We start from the raw sequence: 15,227 nt of genomic DNA, 5'->3' as shown, positions 1-15,227 counted from the left end.
CAAAGTGTGCCATCAGTTCTATGTGAATTTTGAGGGAGAAGTCACAAAGCCTCGATCCAGCTGGAGTGAAGCATGGTAGTGTCATTATTCCACAGAAGAAACTGGTCTAAGAAAGAAATGTGTAGTGTAAGAGGCCCGTAGGACTTCTAAGAAGAAATTCCAGTAGACAGGTGGAAGTCACGGAATGGAATCAGAACCTGAAGAAAAGCAGGGGCCAGTGGTGGAATTTAGTTCTAAAAGTCACAGCAGTAGAAAATACTGCTAAGACTGGTGGAGCAGCAGTTCCCAAACTTCAGATTGCATCAGAATCACCTAGAGGGCTTGTTCAAAACAGACTGCTGGGTCCAGCTCCCAGAGTTTCTCATTCAATAGATCTGGGATAGAGTCCAAGAATTTGCATTCCTAACCAGTTCCCAGGTGACACTGATGTGGAGAAGCCTCAGGACGAACCTTCAAGAATACTAAGGCCAGGAACGAAATTTGAGTTGCCTGCCAACTCTCAAAATCAGAATAGCCCCATAACCCTCCAAGCACAGTGGAGAGACAAGCTAGATTCCAAATTAGAGCCCAAAGTGCAATAAAAGCAACAATACTGTCCAGAGTTTTACTTTATTTTTGCTACTTACCAATAAAGAGTTACATGCAAATTTCACAAAAGCAAGTATCAAAAAAACACTCTATAACAAAGATTACAGAATTTGGAAATTCAAGGCCAGGCATAGTGGCTCACACCTATAATCCTAGCACTCTGGGAAACCCAGGTAGGAGGATTGCTTGAGCTCAGGAGTTCAAGACCAGCCTGAACAAGAGCAAGACCCTGTCTCTACCAAAAATAGAAAAAATTAGCCAGGTGTGATGGTGCATATCTGCAGTCCTAGCTACTTGGGAGGCTGAAGTAGGAGGATCTCTTGAGCCTAGGAGTTTTGAAGTTGCAGTGAGTGATGATCAGGCCACTGCACTCTATCCAGGGCGACAGAGCAAGATTGTCTCAAAAAATAAATAAATAAATAAACCAAAAATATTTTAAAAAAGCAATGGCATAGTATATCTTCCCAAGTGCCATCATAATACACCAAAAAGGCCACTTAAGAGAGGACGTAGTCAGTAAAGGGCTATCCCAACTATGGATATAAATTTTTGCCCAAAACAGTTAAAAGCCGCCTTCTTCTAGGGAAATATGTTCCCATAAAATTTAACCATCATAAAAAATTATGTTATGTGTATTATATTTACCCCAATTTTTTCAAAGTGTATAACATCACATAACAGACATCTAAAAAGGTAGACAGTTGTTAGACCTGCAAACCCAGGTGGTATCATGGAAACAGGTGCTCATTTACCTCTTTGACTGAGAATTCCTTCAGGCCTAAATATCTCGGGAGTTTCAAAGGCAAAAATGCAGTCGCTTTCATGGACTGTTTCCAGGTCGTCTGTATCACAAAAGGAACGATGGAACCCATCATAGTACATTTCTGTTAACACAATCTAAAAATAGGAAACATGTAAATAGTTGGATAACTAGAAATTTAATATTAATTGGTTTCCCAATTCTTTGAACTTCTCCAGATCATCAGGCCTTGCAGTGGTTTGAGAGGGCTTTGAAACATCTCACAGAGCCCCCATTATTTGCCTTTAATGAGAGAACCTTAGAAGCACAATATCCTCTGTAATTGTGTAACAATATATAGGCAGCCCTCCACATCCCTGGGTTTCACAGTCATGATTCAACCAACTACAGAGTGAAAATATTCAGAAGAAAAAAAAAAGGATGGTTGTGTCTGTACTGAACATGTAAAGACTTTTTTCTTATCATTCATGAAAAAATAGAGTATAATAACTATTTACATAAATTTATGTTGTATTAGATATTACATGTAATCCAAAAATGATTTATAGTATATAGGAGGATATGCATAGGTTATATGCAAATACTATGCCATTTTATATAAAGGACTTGAACATCATGGATTTTGGTATCCTCAGGGGGTCCTAGAACCAATCCCCCACAGATACCTGTACTCTGACTTCAGAATTTCATGGCACTAAAAACCAGAGTTCCTCTAAATGTTTGTGTAAAAGAGACCCAGGAGATTATGAAGTCTAACCCCCCTGATTCACTGAAGAAGAGAAGTCTGCAGACTCGCCTAAGGTTCTACACCTATCTAGTCTCATACCAAGGAGAGAGTCTACTTCTGACTCTGAGACTTTCTCCACCATTATTTTCTTCTTTTCAGGTTAAAAATGTCAAATAACCATGGATATCTGTATTGGAAAAAAAATTAAATAACCCAAATGTCCAATAATAGTAACTAGTTAAATATATATCATACCCCTACTGAAATTATAGAGCTATTAAGAAGAATGAGCTACATATTATTTGCACTAACATGGAAAGATCTAAGTAAATAAAAAGCAAGGACAAAATAAAAATAAAATAAAAAGCAAGAACAGTATGTGTAAATGATTCCACTTTTATAAATAATGTAGTATATGCATAGAAAAAAATGTGAATGAATACTATATAACATACTATTAAAGTTAGTAACCTTTAGTACTAACAGACTTAGTATGAAATACTTCCACTTTACGTATTTCTTAAATGGTTGAGAATTTTATAACAAAACAGAAAAACAAAAGATGTAGAGAAAAACAATGGGGACTTTTAAAGATTTCAGCACACGCTTAGCAGCACTGCCTAATGAAAAAGCACTGAACTGGGCATGAGGAGGTTCTAATCACGTTGCCACCAACCAGCCCTGTGGATTTGAACAAGTCACATGGTTTCTCTGAGCCTCCTTCAAACGAAGGAGGGTTGGACTGGACCTGGTAGACCTCCCTTCTACCAGCACTAACATTCCGCAAATCTACAAGGTAAAATGGGTTAGTGGCATATTCTACAAATAGTCCAGCAAAAATGTTCCTGGCACATTTTCCTTCTAATGAATTTAACAACCATGTTGTTTTTCTGTTGGTGAACATGCAAGTAAAATTCACTCTCTCCAGCAAGCTGAGGTCAAAAGAAAACCTGTAATTATTTCACCAATTTAAACCACATGCAAAAAGAGTCAAACAGTGCTGGAAGCTTCAAAGATGCAAGCAGATTTGCCCTGGACACCACCAAAGCCTCCCTCCCTCTCTTTCTGTCTCTCCCCTCACCCTGAAGGGGAAAAAAAGAATCAATGAGCTCTTCAGAGTAAGGAAGAATATGAACATTTCATCAACATGCCAGTACTTGGCCTGTGAAAATATAAGATATTTGCTGTATTAGGACAACACTGCTGCTTGTTATTTGTTTTACTGTGGTAACTTCCCAAACAAGGCCACCTGAGGCTGAAGTATAAAACACTTTATTATTATTTTAGTGATTACACAGCCATTTCCCGAAGCTATCTAGGGAAAAGCTATTTAGCCACTGAGTAATCTTTTCTTAGTAAATCTTAAATAAGGAATGTTTTCCCAAATAAAACCATAACACTCAATTGAGTAAAAACTGTATGTGAAAATATGTCAAGTCACAAATAGGCCAAAGTATTTTCATCGATTTAAACATACTCACTTATCAAAGATATACCCCCAAAAAGGGAAGGGGCATAACTTTCTTTTCTGTTATCTAAACAAGGTAAGAGACTCTGGTATAGCTTTAATAGGAAAATGAAATACCCTGAGCATCTATTATGTAGAGAACACTACACTAGCAAGAAGACATCCATTCTTTTCACTATAACAGAGAGGGGGTTTGCTAGTGTCACTGCTCAAATTTTCTAAGCCTCTTTAACTGTCAAATAACACACGGATACTCTATTGCCCATATATACATCCACAAGAATGATTTAAGAGGGGTTAAGTATTTATACTTTATAAACAAAGTTATAAGAAGATCTTGGTGTAAAGTCACAGCTTTGCCTTTTAAAAAAATACAATTAAATGAAGCATGAAAAGTTTCTTTACATTTTACTCTTTTAAGTCTTGATTTTTTTTTTTCCCCCTCAACACTAAATACAACTGGTTCTAAATTCCTATATAACCATATTTGGCAGATAACTGCAAGAAAATTCCAGAACAGAAAGCAATACTTTTGCGGCTCATGTATGATATGTCTTAGCAGGCTTATTACCTGATCGGTGGGGATCTTTGTTTCCATAGACACGGCTTCCCGAAGTCTGGCAACAGTCCCAGACAGAGGCACAGCCACGCCAATCCTCATGCAGTGAGAGCATTTCCCTTGATACACTACAGTGACATAGAGAGGCCTGTACAGATCAAAGTCAGATCTTCTCATTAGCCACTTATTTCAACTACAATATAGAAGAAGCAAAACAAGCCTGATCTGAAATCACAAGACTAAAGCTAACCCACACCTTTATTTCAAAGCCAAATGAAAAAACTTCATTTGGATCGAAGTAGAACTATCAAACAATTGACACCTCTGGAAAAGGCAATCTTCATAAAACAAAATATATCCATATTTGGTTCTGTGCTTTGTATTTTCTTTAAAACAGAATAACTCCTGGAAATGTTAAGAAATATTTTAAAATAAAGCAACTAAGAAACAAGAAGTGCAATATAAAGTCTCTAGAGAATTAAGAAGTCACCCAACCACCCTCCCGTCTCCTATACTGTCTGTGGATGACAAACTGAACCAGATCACAGCACCTGTTTGCTTGCCTCATGTGCCCGCCCACCCTGCAAACTCAGACAGCCATTTATTTTTGTAAGGTTGTGACAATGTCTGTATTCAGTTTATCATTAACCCTATTACTTCTCCAAATAAGTAAGAAGACCTAATAATTGGAGCCTGCAGAGGAAAAGGAACTCTGTAGGAACACACAGTCTTAATTTTTACTACATCTGTTCTTACCTTGTATGGGGTAGAGGAATTGGCAAAGAAATGCAGAGGAAAGGGTCAAAAGTGTTGCTCTGTTTCTGACAATGAGGACATGTCAAAGAAGATCTTCAAAAATAAAAAGGTAAGACACAAACATTAATATCACCTAGAACTGCATCAAGTAAACAAAATAAGAAGGAACATTTGATTTGCTCATACCTGTACTGGGCTTGAAAAAGTTCTTGTACAAAAGTGCTACAGACAGGAAAAGATGGTCCCTCAGGCATCATATCAGTCTCTGACGGTGGCTAAAAATAAAGAAAGTGTAATTTCACAGACTAGAAGTACCAATTTTTGATTGAAGATGAACCTAAAAAGTCACAAATGTCTTTGACTTCCTTTACATGCTCTGCACCAAGTCCTGAAGCTTCAGTGACAAGCACCTGCTAAAGTGACCACAACACAGCAGACGGGACGTGGATCACTTGGACTCATCTCCTCAAACAGACTGTTCACTTGACCATGTTTATCCATCTCTTCACCCAATTTAGGCAGCAGAGCAGCTCTCCCTCCCAGGATACTCCACTCTCCCTCCAACTCTCAAAGCCCCCACTCCAACCAACCTTTTCCAGAAAGTAATCCCCAACCACTCTGAACGTACTAATTCTTCCAATATCTAAATTCTCAAGCACGTAATAGGTGTGCTGTTCATTTTGGTGCCTAATCGCACTCTATTTCATAACTTAATAATTTGTATAACCTTTTTGTGTCCCTCTGTCCAACGGTTAGTTACCGAGCATCTGCTATCACATGCAGAGAGCACTGTACAGGACATTAGGATACAAAGATAGTAAGACACAGTGCCTGACCTTGAGGATGTCTCAATTTGGTGGGAGAGTCAGCCACACGCATATAGTCATATGACAGTATAGAGTGTTCAGGCACAAAAGGACCTTGAATCAGAATAATTTAACAACTTACCAAAACTAGAAATTTAAAATTGGAAGTACACAGCAGAGTTATCAAAAACTTTAAAAGCTGTGTGGAGGAAGCAATTCTTTAGTCTTAATTATTTTTCATTATATAAATCATTTTATCCATCACATTAAGGCTACAAGTATAAAAATTGAATGAATCGATCATTACATTTCTCAGTAAGAACCCTGTGGGGATTCAGTTTCTATGCTCAAATCCAATCCTAACAGCAGAGACATCCACACATTTCCTTTCGGATTATGTGTTCATTCCAGTGATCTCTAAGGCATGTCTTATTAGAATCGAAAGCAAATGTATTCTGCTTTAAGAACAGTTTAGTGAGATGAAATCACTTATAATCTTAAAGTCAGTCATATATGCAAGTGTTTTCCCCTCTCCTTAGACTGTAAGTCCGTTGCGGACAGTGTCTCTTGTACCTTACACTGCCAACACAGTAGTAAAAAAGGTGAAATATCCTTTAAGTATCCACTGAATTTTATACTCACCCAGAGGTTAGTCAATTTCACTGTATTAACCAAATACACAGGAGAAGACTCTACACTCTCTCCTTACTCTGTTCACTGATGCTCACTGCTCCCTGACTGTGTCCTTACCTTCAGAGGAGGCTGGCCACTCTGCTTCACAGCGTGATTGAGGTCTTCGTGAACTCGGTCCAAAAGCCACAGCAGAAACTCCTGGGCGTCATGCTGGGAATTTCCCCGATACTGCAGTGCATTCTTTGACACAATACTCTATACAGGTAAATAAATCGACGTGAACAGCTCTGAGTTTCTGGCTTTAAACTATTTATTAATATTCATAATCCCAAAGAGGGATACAGGATCTCAAGGGTGTTACAGAGAACTCCCCAGAAGGACAGCAATGTAAAAACAGATGCTTACTGTAAAAACCTCACCCCCAGAAACATGTACCAAAACCTTAAAATACACTTATCCACCAAACCTACCTTTAGGAATGTATCTAAAGGAAACCATTGGAACAGCATGTCAAGACTTCTAAAAACTACACTTGTACCCCTTAAATCTACACAAATAAATTTTTTTAAAAAAATGACTTCTAAGATATGCATCAGTGTTTATAATAGCAAAAAAAAATGGCAATAACTTGAACATCTTAAAAACAGGAATTCATTGAATAAATTACGGTACAACTACATGACATAACCATTCTAAATAATACAGCTACATTAAGTGAAAAAAAGGTTATAAATAAGCAGTGTGAAGTGTGAATGTATTCTCATAAAAAATTGTGTGTATGTGTGTAGATGTATATATACAAAGAAAAGTTCTAAAATGACATATACCAAAATATTAAGTGCTATCTCCAGGTGAAAGAATTACAGGTGCTTTTTTTCACTTTTCATATTTTCTAAATTTTCTGCAATGACTACGTATTACTTACATAACAGAGCAGTTAAAAATTTTGTTTCAAGCTTTACAATAAGATTTATTTAAGTAGATTTTGCTAAAATGCTAAACTTTTATGTCAGATACATTACAGCTTCAAGATTCATCATTCATTCAACAAAGAGTGGCATTATACAAGCTGAGGGTGACAAACCTCCAAGGAGATGAGAGCAACAATGTAACTACTGCAGAAAAGTCAGGTGAGATAGGCACTGAGACAGCCCTTTGGAATGGCAGATGAAGAGGTTGCCTGCCCACGCAATCTCAGTGAAGGAGGACACTGATCAGAGACGGCTAAAAGAGAAGAAAAGGTACGGAACTGGGTAACTGCCGGAAGACCATTCTTTCGATCCAAGAAGCTTAGTTATAAAAGCAAGGAGGAAAGATGCTGTGACCATCTGGAGGGGGCACTTACAGAGCAGAGGGACCTCCATGCTGAGGGAAGAAGCTAACAGGAGGTATCTGAAGAAAGACGATTCTTCCACAAGGGGAGAAGGAGGGATTGACTCAAAAAGAGGTAGAGGAATTAACCTTAAACGGGAGGTGGGAGAGACAGAAGAGAAGGTTGTAAAGACAGTTTATGGATTCAGATAAGCTACAGACAGGAAGGCATGGAACCTGTCTTTTTGAGTTTGTTTTGTATTGTTTGTTTTATGGAGGAAGCAGAGGACAACTGCCAAGAGGAAGTCTCAGGTGTAGCAGGCTAGCGACAAATCTCATGGCAGGCAGTTGGGTCATGCAAACCTCCAGAAGCAGAGGGCAAGCTTCTGTTCAGAACTCACTCTCTTTCTTACTTCCAATGGGAAAAAGGGGGAAAAAAGTTCTCAACATATACATCCCAAAAAACAAATTAACTGAAATCAAACTCTTCACTATGTATCAAAAGCAGATATTTTATATACAGCGTCCATTCAAATTTTAGGGTGGAGACAATATTCAATTCTTTATCAAGATTGTATTAAATTTATTTATGCTTCTTATCATTACCGCTTCAATTCATCCAGCACTTATCCCCCAATTCCTGTGTACTAAGGCATCGTGCTAAGGCTGCTTAACAAGATTTTTGTTGGGCACGACTAAACAAGCAAGAGGACTTCCACAACCCTCCGTAACTAGGGCAAAAACTGCTCTGGGTCAGCCCCACCCTCAATCCCTACATCACAAACTAAAGGAAAGTTAAGGAAAAGAAAATCTCAATGCACATACACAAAAGCTCCTCTTTCTCCCTCTTTTTACTCCTTACAATGGTCATTTCTTCCACTGCAGATACCCAGGGGACAATTTATTTTATCTCTTCCCCAGACAAAACAAAACATAGAATAATCTAATAGCCAATCCTTTAGTATGTGTTACAGAAAAAGAAAAACAGTGGGAGACAAGAAACCTGAGTTCAACCCTGACTCTGTCACAAACCACTGGTTTTCTGAGGCAACTCACTGAACTGCGACTCCTGGTTTATGAAAGGAGATGAGGCCTCTGCATCCCAAATCTTTACCCAAGCTCTTCCCCTAGAATCCCAGCAATGATGTAGTTTGTGTTTTGGGTCACATCTGATGCTGCTTTGGTTTACCAAATTTTTCATAATTTAACCTTAGTTTATTTGATGTCCTAAAATTAATCCTTCTGTATTTCTGCAGTTTTAAAAAAGTGGATTATCACTGTCATCCGTAAATAGAAGTATTGATACAATCTGAGAAATTATTTAAACTTGCACGTCTATGAAAAATAGGATGTAAACCTCACATATCTGTGTCTATTTTATAGAATCTGGATATAGTGTTTGTTTGGAAAAATATTAAACTTAGTCTTATTAGCTTAGCTCCTACATATCCTACTGTAAATAAATCTGACCATTGCTCCAATTTTCCCCTCAACTGGGATAATCCTTAGCATATAGTTACTAAATAATAAGGTAAAAGTCAAAACACTTATGGGGTTTCATAAAATTTCTCCCTACCCTTCAAATAGAAAGCATTTCCCCCACCCAACCCTCAGTAAAGAACAAAAACATGAGTGGGAAACATGGGTAAGAAAAGAAAAAGGAGGAAGTCTATATAACTGGAACTATAAAATTAGACATGAGGTTCCTTCTACCCATACAGTCCCAGTAAAGAGGCCACAGGCCCCAGGGAAAAGACACTGACTAGTCCAAGACAAAGTCCTTTTACCTGACCCCAGGGAGAAGAAAATGAAGCAATGGTCATTAGTAATTTCCTCCCATGGGGGGAATGGATGTGGTAATATTGGTCTGACATGACTGAACAAGAGTTGGGCTACTCTTGTGGGAATAATATAGCTTGCAAGACTCAGTAAACCCAATCATCACTTATTTTCTTTGATTGTATGCCAAAAGAAATGAAAAATTTATTTCCAGTGATTCTGGGGGGGAAAAAAACAAAAACTCAGGAGGACAATATTATTTATACTTGTAGATAAAGAAATAGATGAAATGTGACTAGCTGGCCTCATAGATGGTATCTGAAAGTGAAATTTGGAGGTTGGAAATATAAGAATGATAAGCATGTGTCTTAAGTTTCATCTTTTGACTCTCACTTTCAAGATACCTGTTAATTTGATGAAGAATAATTAACTGAAATGTAAGGGATGAAATTTGTGCAAATGGGCAGACTGTAAAAACAGATATGACCCATGAAAAAAATAGTGATAGAGAAAGCGTCCATGCAAAAGTATGTCACACCGGGGTACAGAATGCACCCATGACCAAACGGGCTCTCTGTGCCCTTCATCCAGTCCTCTTCCTCATATTCACCTCTAGTGGGGAGGTCTTTTAACATAACGGTACAAATTCATCTGTGAGGCCCCCAGTATTAGCCAACCAAGGCAATAACAGGCTCTTGAAAGAAACTCAAAAGCCTCCAGATTCTCACACCTACTTTCCCTATGACTGGAATGCCCTCTACCCCACCCCCAAACCCACTCTCTCTCACTCTCCCTCCTCAAGAGGATGAAGCAGGGACCCTGGTGGGAAAGGGGAGACAGAGAGAAAAGAAATGAGGCAAAGGGATGGAAAGACAACCCAATCAGAATAGTAGCAAATGCCACACGTAGCCCCTGGACTCTGTTTTCCACAGGGGAAAGTTTGTTATTCCTGGTACAGGTTGAGCATTCCTTATCCGAAAATGCTTAGAACCAGAAGTGTTTCGTGTTTCAGATTTTTTCAGATTTGAGGATATTTGCATTATACCTACCAGTTGAGCACCCCAAATTTGAAAATCCAAAATGCTCCAACAAGCATTTCCTTTGAGTGTCAAGTCGGTGCTCAAAAAGGTTCCAAAGTTTAGAACATTTTGGACTTTTGGATATGGGATGCTCAACTTGTACAGAGGTCCTTCCTTGATCCTTCCAGACAGAAGGGCCAAACATAGGATAACCCAAGTCCAGGTTCTTCCCTCACATCCAAGTTCTTAGGATCCAAACTCAGGAACCAAACGGATTTGATAGCAAAAAATGTCTGATTAATTTCAGATTTTAAGCTGACTCGCATTTACTGCAAAGACCTAGTGGCAGGAACTCATGGCTGAATAAAGACTAGGAAAGGGGTACATATTCCACACCTAAAAGAAAAAGCTGTAATAAAGCGGCTGAGTAATAGTTACTGCACTTCAAGAAATTATAACCAATATATGAAACCACAAAACTAAGAGGTGAAGTATGGTCAAGAACCAGGATAAAAGAGAGAAATATTAAAAGGAATATCCTACACATAGGTGGGCCAGACAAACAATGAGCAAAAGCTTTCCCAACAGATCATAAAGCTATACAGGTAGAAAATACAGCAGCCAGAGAAGACCTCCAAGTATTCAAACAGTGGCTGGAAGGGTCTGCTAGAAATCAGTAGAAACAAGAGCCTGGGTGCAAGTCCACTTTCCACCACTTTTTACCTAATGTGTGTTTTCTCGGAGCCTCAGCCACCTTTTCAGCAAAATGCGGATGATAATACCTTTCTAAAAAGATTACTATGAGGTTTTAATGAGATCATAAAAGCATTTTATAAACTCTAAAACTCTGCACAGATACTATTACGTATGTTTCAGAGAAAATCAAGAAAAAAGAAAGGAATCGCCCTATTGTACTATATAATCCTGAAAAATACCAAAGAGAAAGAAGAGGAGGAAATACGTAAAGCATTGGTTATCAACCCTGGCTGCACATTATAATTACCTAGGGAAACTTTGGAAAAATAAAAACCATGTCCTGGCAGCTGCCCATTGCTAATTTTTTTTCCATGTGTGATTTTTTTTTTTTTTAAATGACTCTATTTCTAATGTGAAGCTGGAACTAAGAATGAACATGGCCACACTGGAAAAGCTCTGGAGTTTCACTTCCAAACTCACTAAAGCCATGGGAGGGCTCCTCTGTCATAAGTGCATTATATCACTTATTACACTGTATCTTATTCGTATCTCCAAGACACATAATCTCTCATGTATCACTAGACAGTGATCAGGAATAATGTCTCATTCAATATTATTTCCAATACCTAGCAAATACACAACTTGGCATAAAGAGTAAAAATAACAGTTAATATTTAATGTCTGAAACAGTGCATTAAATAGGTGTTATTTCCTACAAAATTCATCCTTAGGAAATTCCTTATGCTGTATTATTATTTATAGAAGAAAAAACTTGGGCTCAGAGAAATAAAGTAATTTGTCCAAACTTAGCACTATTCTTCAACCTCATCTGATTTAAAAAGCCTTAAAACATTTTTGTCCATAATCTTTAATAAATAAGGTACCTTAAAATGGTTTGTCCCCATATATGACTCAGGATCATTCAGGACTTGAGGTTGTTCATTCTAACCATCAATTCTCAATCAGATATAAAACATATGTTGGAGGCTGAACTACAGCTGCACCAACCCTGAGGCTTCCAGAGGTTTATTTGCTTTTAAATAAATCCTTATTAATCAGTTTTTGTTTTGTTGTCATTTGCATTTTTTCCTATGACTGAAACATGGCCCAGAAACAAAAATGCAGTTTATCTAATTGAGATGTTATTATTTGAGGAATAAGGAGGAATTCAGACTATGTAGGAAGATCAAGTTGCAGCATGTGAAGAACTATGCCTTGCCCGCCTGAGTGTCCCAGGATGCTGGAGAGGCAAAAACGTGGTTTTGGAGAACCACATCTATCTCTCATCAGCTAATGTAAAGGGGAATGTTCACCTTGTAACGCTCAAGCTGCTCTGTTGGTGGAGACTCTGCCCATCCTTCCCTGCGCGCTCTAAGTGGCCAAGCCTAGTATGACTCCAAGTTTAAAGGCAGCTCAGGTAATCAAACTGTGCTTATGTATCCAATTAAGTAACTCAAAAGTATCTTCTTTTTGGCCTCCTTGTCATTTTCCAACATAATCTAAAATTCTTTTCAACTACAGTAAAACAAAAGCGTTTTTTTAAGGAGGAAGGGGGAAATTCTGGGTTACAATTAATACGATCAAAAAAGCAAACACCCAGTCCTGATGCAACTAAAAGGTCATCATGTGGGAAGTGTAAAAGTCAAAACAGAAAAACTAGAATATCTATCTAAATATCTAAGAAATAATTATACTTTCTTACTATGGAACATTACAAATGGTTGAGGTAAAATCATCAAATTGTACACATTACATATGCACAATTGTTATATGTCAATGATATTTCAATAAAGCTGTTTAAAAAAAAAAACAGAACTATGGAGCCTTAAACCAAAGTTTTCTGCCTATATTAACCCTAAACCCAAAGCCCAAGCCAACCTTTGGATATTACCACTGAGGGAAAAAGTGACAGCAGCCAGTACCAAAGAAAAATGGGACATAGAGAGAGAAAAAAGAATGTAAGCCTATAGCTACCACACATCACCTCCCCAGATCACAACACTTCTTTGAAGGTAGAATAAAAATCTTACACATTTTGGGCAGCTACATCAGCCTATCACATGCCAGTAACACATTGAGGACCATTCACATATGTGAAAGCTATGGGGTAGCTCATTTTGGGACCCAAATGCAAGATACAAGAGTCTATTAAATTTCAGCTGCTAACTTTAAAGATATTCATGGACCTGCATTCTGTAAGTTGGAGTATATGCTGTGTTAAGACATTTACAAAGTCAATTAATATGCCTGCTAGGTCCTCATCCAACTCACTGGCAAAAATGTTGTTGGGGACAAGACCAAACACAGAAACCTGTAGCATCACTATGGAACTACAGAACTGAAACGAGCAGGTCAATAAAATAAGCATAGCAGTGAAAGGCAGGGCAGCTGATGCCAAAGAACACTACCAAGGCACAAAGAATGTGTCATCACCACCATGCTTCTTTCTCTGGGCTTTGGTTATTTGGGGATAAGGGGAAGGTTATTGGAGTGGCCATAGGTTTAGAACAAGCACCTGCATTATTAACACTTGTCATTTCTTGAATACTGTGTGCTTGTTTCTACAGTGAGCCCTTACTTATATCTTCTCATTTAATTCTCACAAAAACTATACAAGATTGCAGTCCTAGCTCTACTTACTAGCACTGAATCCCATTATCTTAATTTTAAAAATGGAATAACAATGCCTCTTTGACAAGGCTGTTGTGAAGATTAAAAACTGCACATGAATTCACTTTGTATATGATCTGGTTCCACACAAATAAACAGTATTTTCATTATTATGATTATTATTGTTCCTTAAATCACCTAAGAATCAGATGGCTCTGCCTTGCTCTTAAAGATTTTAAGAATAGCAAGAATTAAAGTGAAAAATTTACTCAGCTGGTGATGGGCTTACAAAGAAAGGTTCCTTCCAGCAGAAGAAGATACCAACAAAAGCATTTCCTGACCAGCCCTATGAAATCTTCTAAAGTGTGAACTGTTTGTTTGTGGACACATTGTTTGCTACCATACGAGCTCAACAATTGGAGGGAAGATGCAACAGATGTTGGGTGACTGGCCAATTCCTCTAGGAACTGCCACAGTCCATGGCATAAAACAATGATTTCTAAATAGAGAATGATCACAATCGAATGAAAGACAAGATATCCCGATGTGCTCCACTGCAAAAGTGTTGTTTGTTAAACTTAAAAGGTCATGAGGAATAGCCAGTGAACAATTAATAAGCAGAGCAAACAAGAATATTTTTGCAGGAAGAAGCAACAGAGGACAGGAACTTTAAATTACTCAATTTTGAATGATTTCTTTTCCAATACGGAATATAAAAGGTTTTTTTGTGGAAACCATGAGGTCATTGTTTTCCAGAGTCTTTACTATAGGAAACAGCTGTGGGGACTGCACAAACAGAGAACACTGCCCTATTTAGTAGCCCCTCATTGTGACAAGTGTAGAGATGGGGACAGGAAAAATCCATCAAACCCCACACTAATAACAAAACAGAAGTAGCAGAGTCAAACTAAAAACTTTAAGCCACACAAAGGAACATGTAAAACAACTAACTCAGGACAAGCATCTATATTACTACATCTGTATCTTGCCCTAAGAGATACTTCCATGTTTAGACCAGATCAGCTCCTTTCTGCATGGGTCACCAAAAACTTAAATGATTCACTTTGCACAGTACCTGAAAATGGTAACATTCAACAAGTATAGCTTTAAAAAAAAAAAGTTTTCTTAAGATTCTCATGTTCAAATACTGTATGACCTGGCCAAAACTGAACTTATCCCCCCACCTCCAGAACTGTTTTCCATGTTGTTTTTCCAGTCTTGAAGAGCACCATCCCAAGACACCATGTTTCAAAACCTCAATATTATTTTCCTCTCCTCCTCCGTATTCACTCTTCACATACCCATAAAGCGGCCAACATTGTCAACTCTGCTTCTAATACATTTTGTATATGTTCAAAAGTCAGAGGAAAGGAGCAAGAGATAAGGAAAAGAAAAGAAAGAAATTAAATCCAACCCAATCCACTATGGGGCATGTGACTCCCCCTATAATATATCACCCAAGGCTTTCAAAGCATCCAATGACAGAGAAAATACTATTATGTGAGGCAGCACATT

General features: G+C 38.0%; 1 protein-coding gene across 2 annotated transcripts in view; it reads right to left on the bottom strand.

Annotated features, from left to right (window-relative positions):
• Positions 1-15,227, bottom strand: part of USP31 (ubiquitin specific peptidase 31) — a 53,753-nt gene that overhangs the window by 24,803 nt on the left and 13,723 nt on the right. For both annotated transcript variants that reach the window (XM_069485969.1, XM_069485970.1), the window contains exons 2-6: positions 6,415-6,552; positions 5,045-5,133; positions 4,859-4,951; positions 4,115-4,250; positions 1,341-1,485 (exon numbers count right to left, since the gene is read on the bottom strand). In XM_069485969.1, the coding sequence (XP_069342070.1) occupies positions 1,341-1,485; positions 4,115-4,250; positions 4,859-4,951; positions 5,045-5,133; positions 6,415-6,552 (601 nt within the window). The remainder of the gene's footprint in view (positions 1-1,340; positions 1,486-4,114; positions 4,251-4,858; positions 4,952-5,044; positions 5,134-6,414; positions 6,553-15,227) is intronic.

This window comes from Eulemur rufifrons, chromosome 14 (assembly GCF_041146395.1).
Source record: "Eulemur rufifrons isolate Redbay chromosome 14, OSU_ERuf_1, whole genome shotgun sequence".
NCBI lineage: Eukaryota > Metazoa > Chordata > Mammalia > Primates > Lemuridae > Eulemur > Eulemur rufifrons.
The sequence above is the reverse complement of the archived record's forward strand: the minus strand, read 5'-3'. Positions and strand labels throughout refer to the sequence as shown.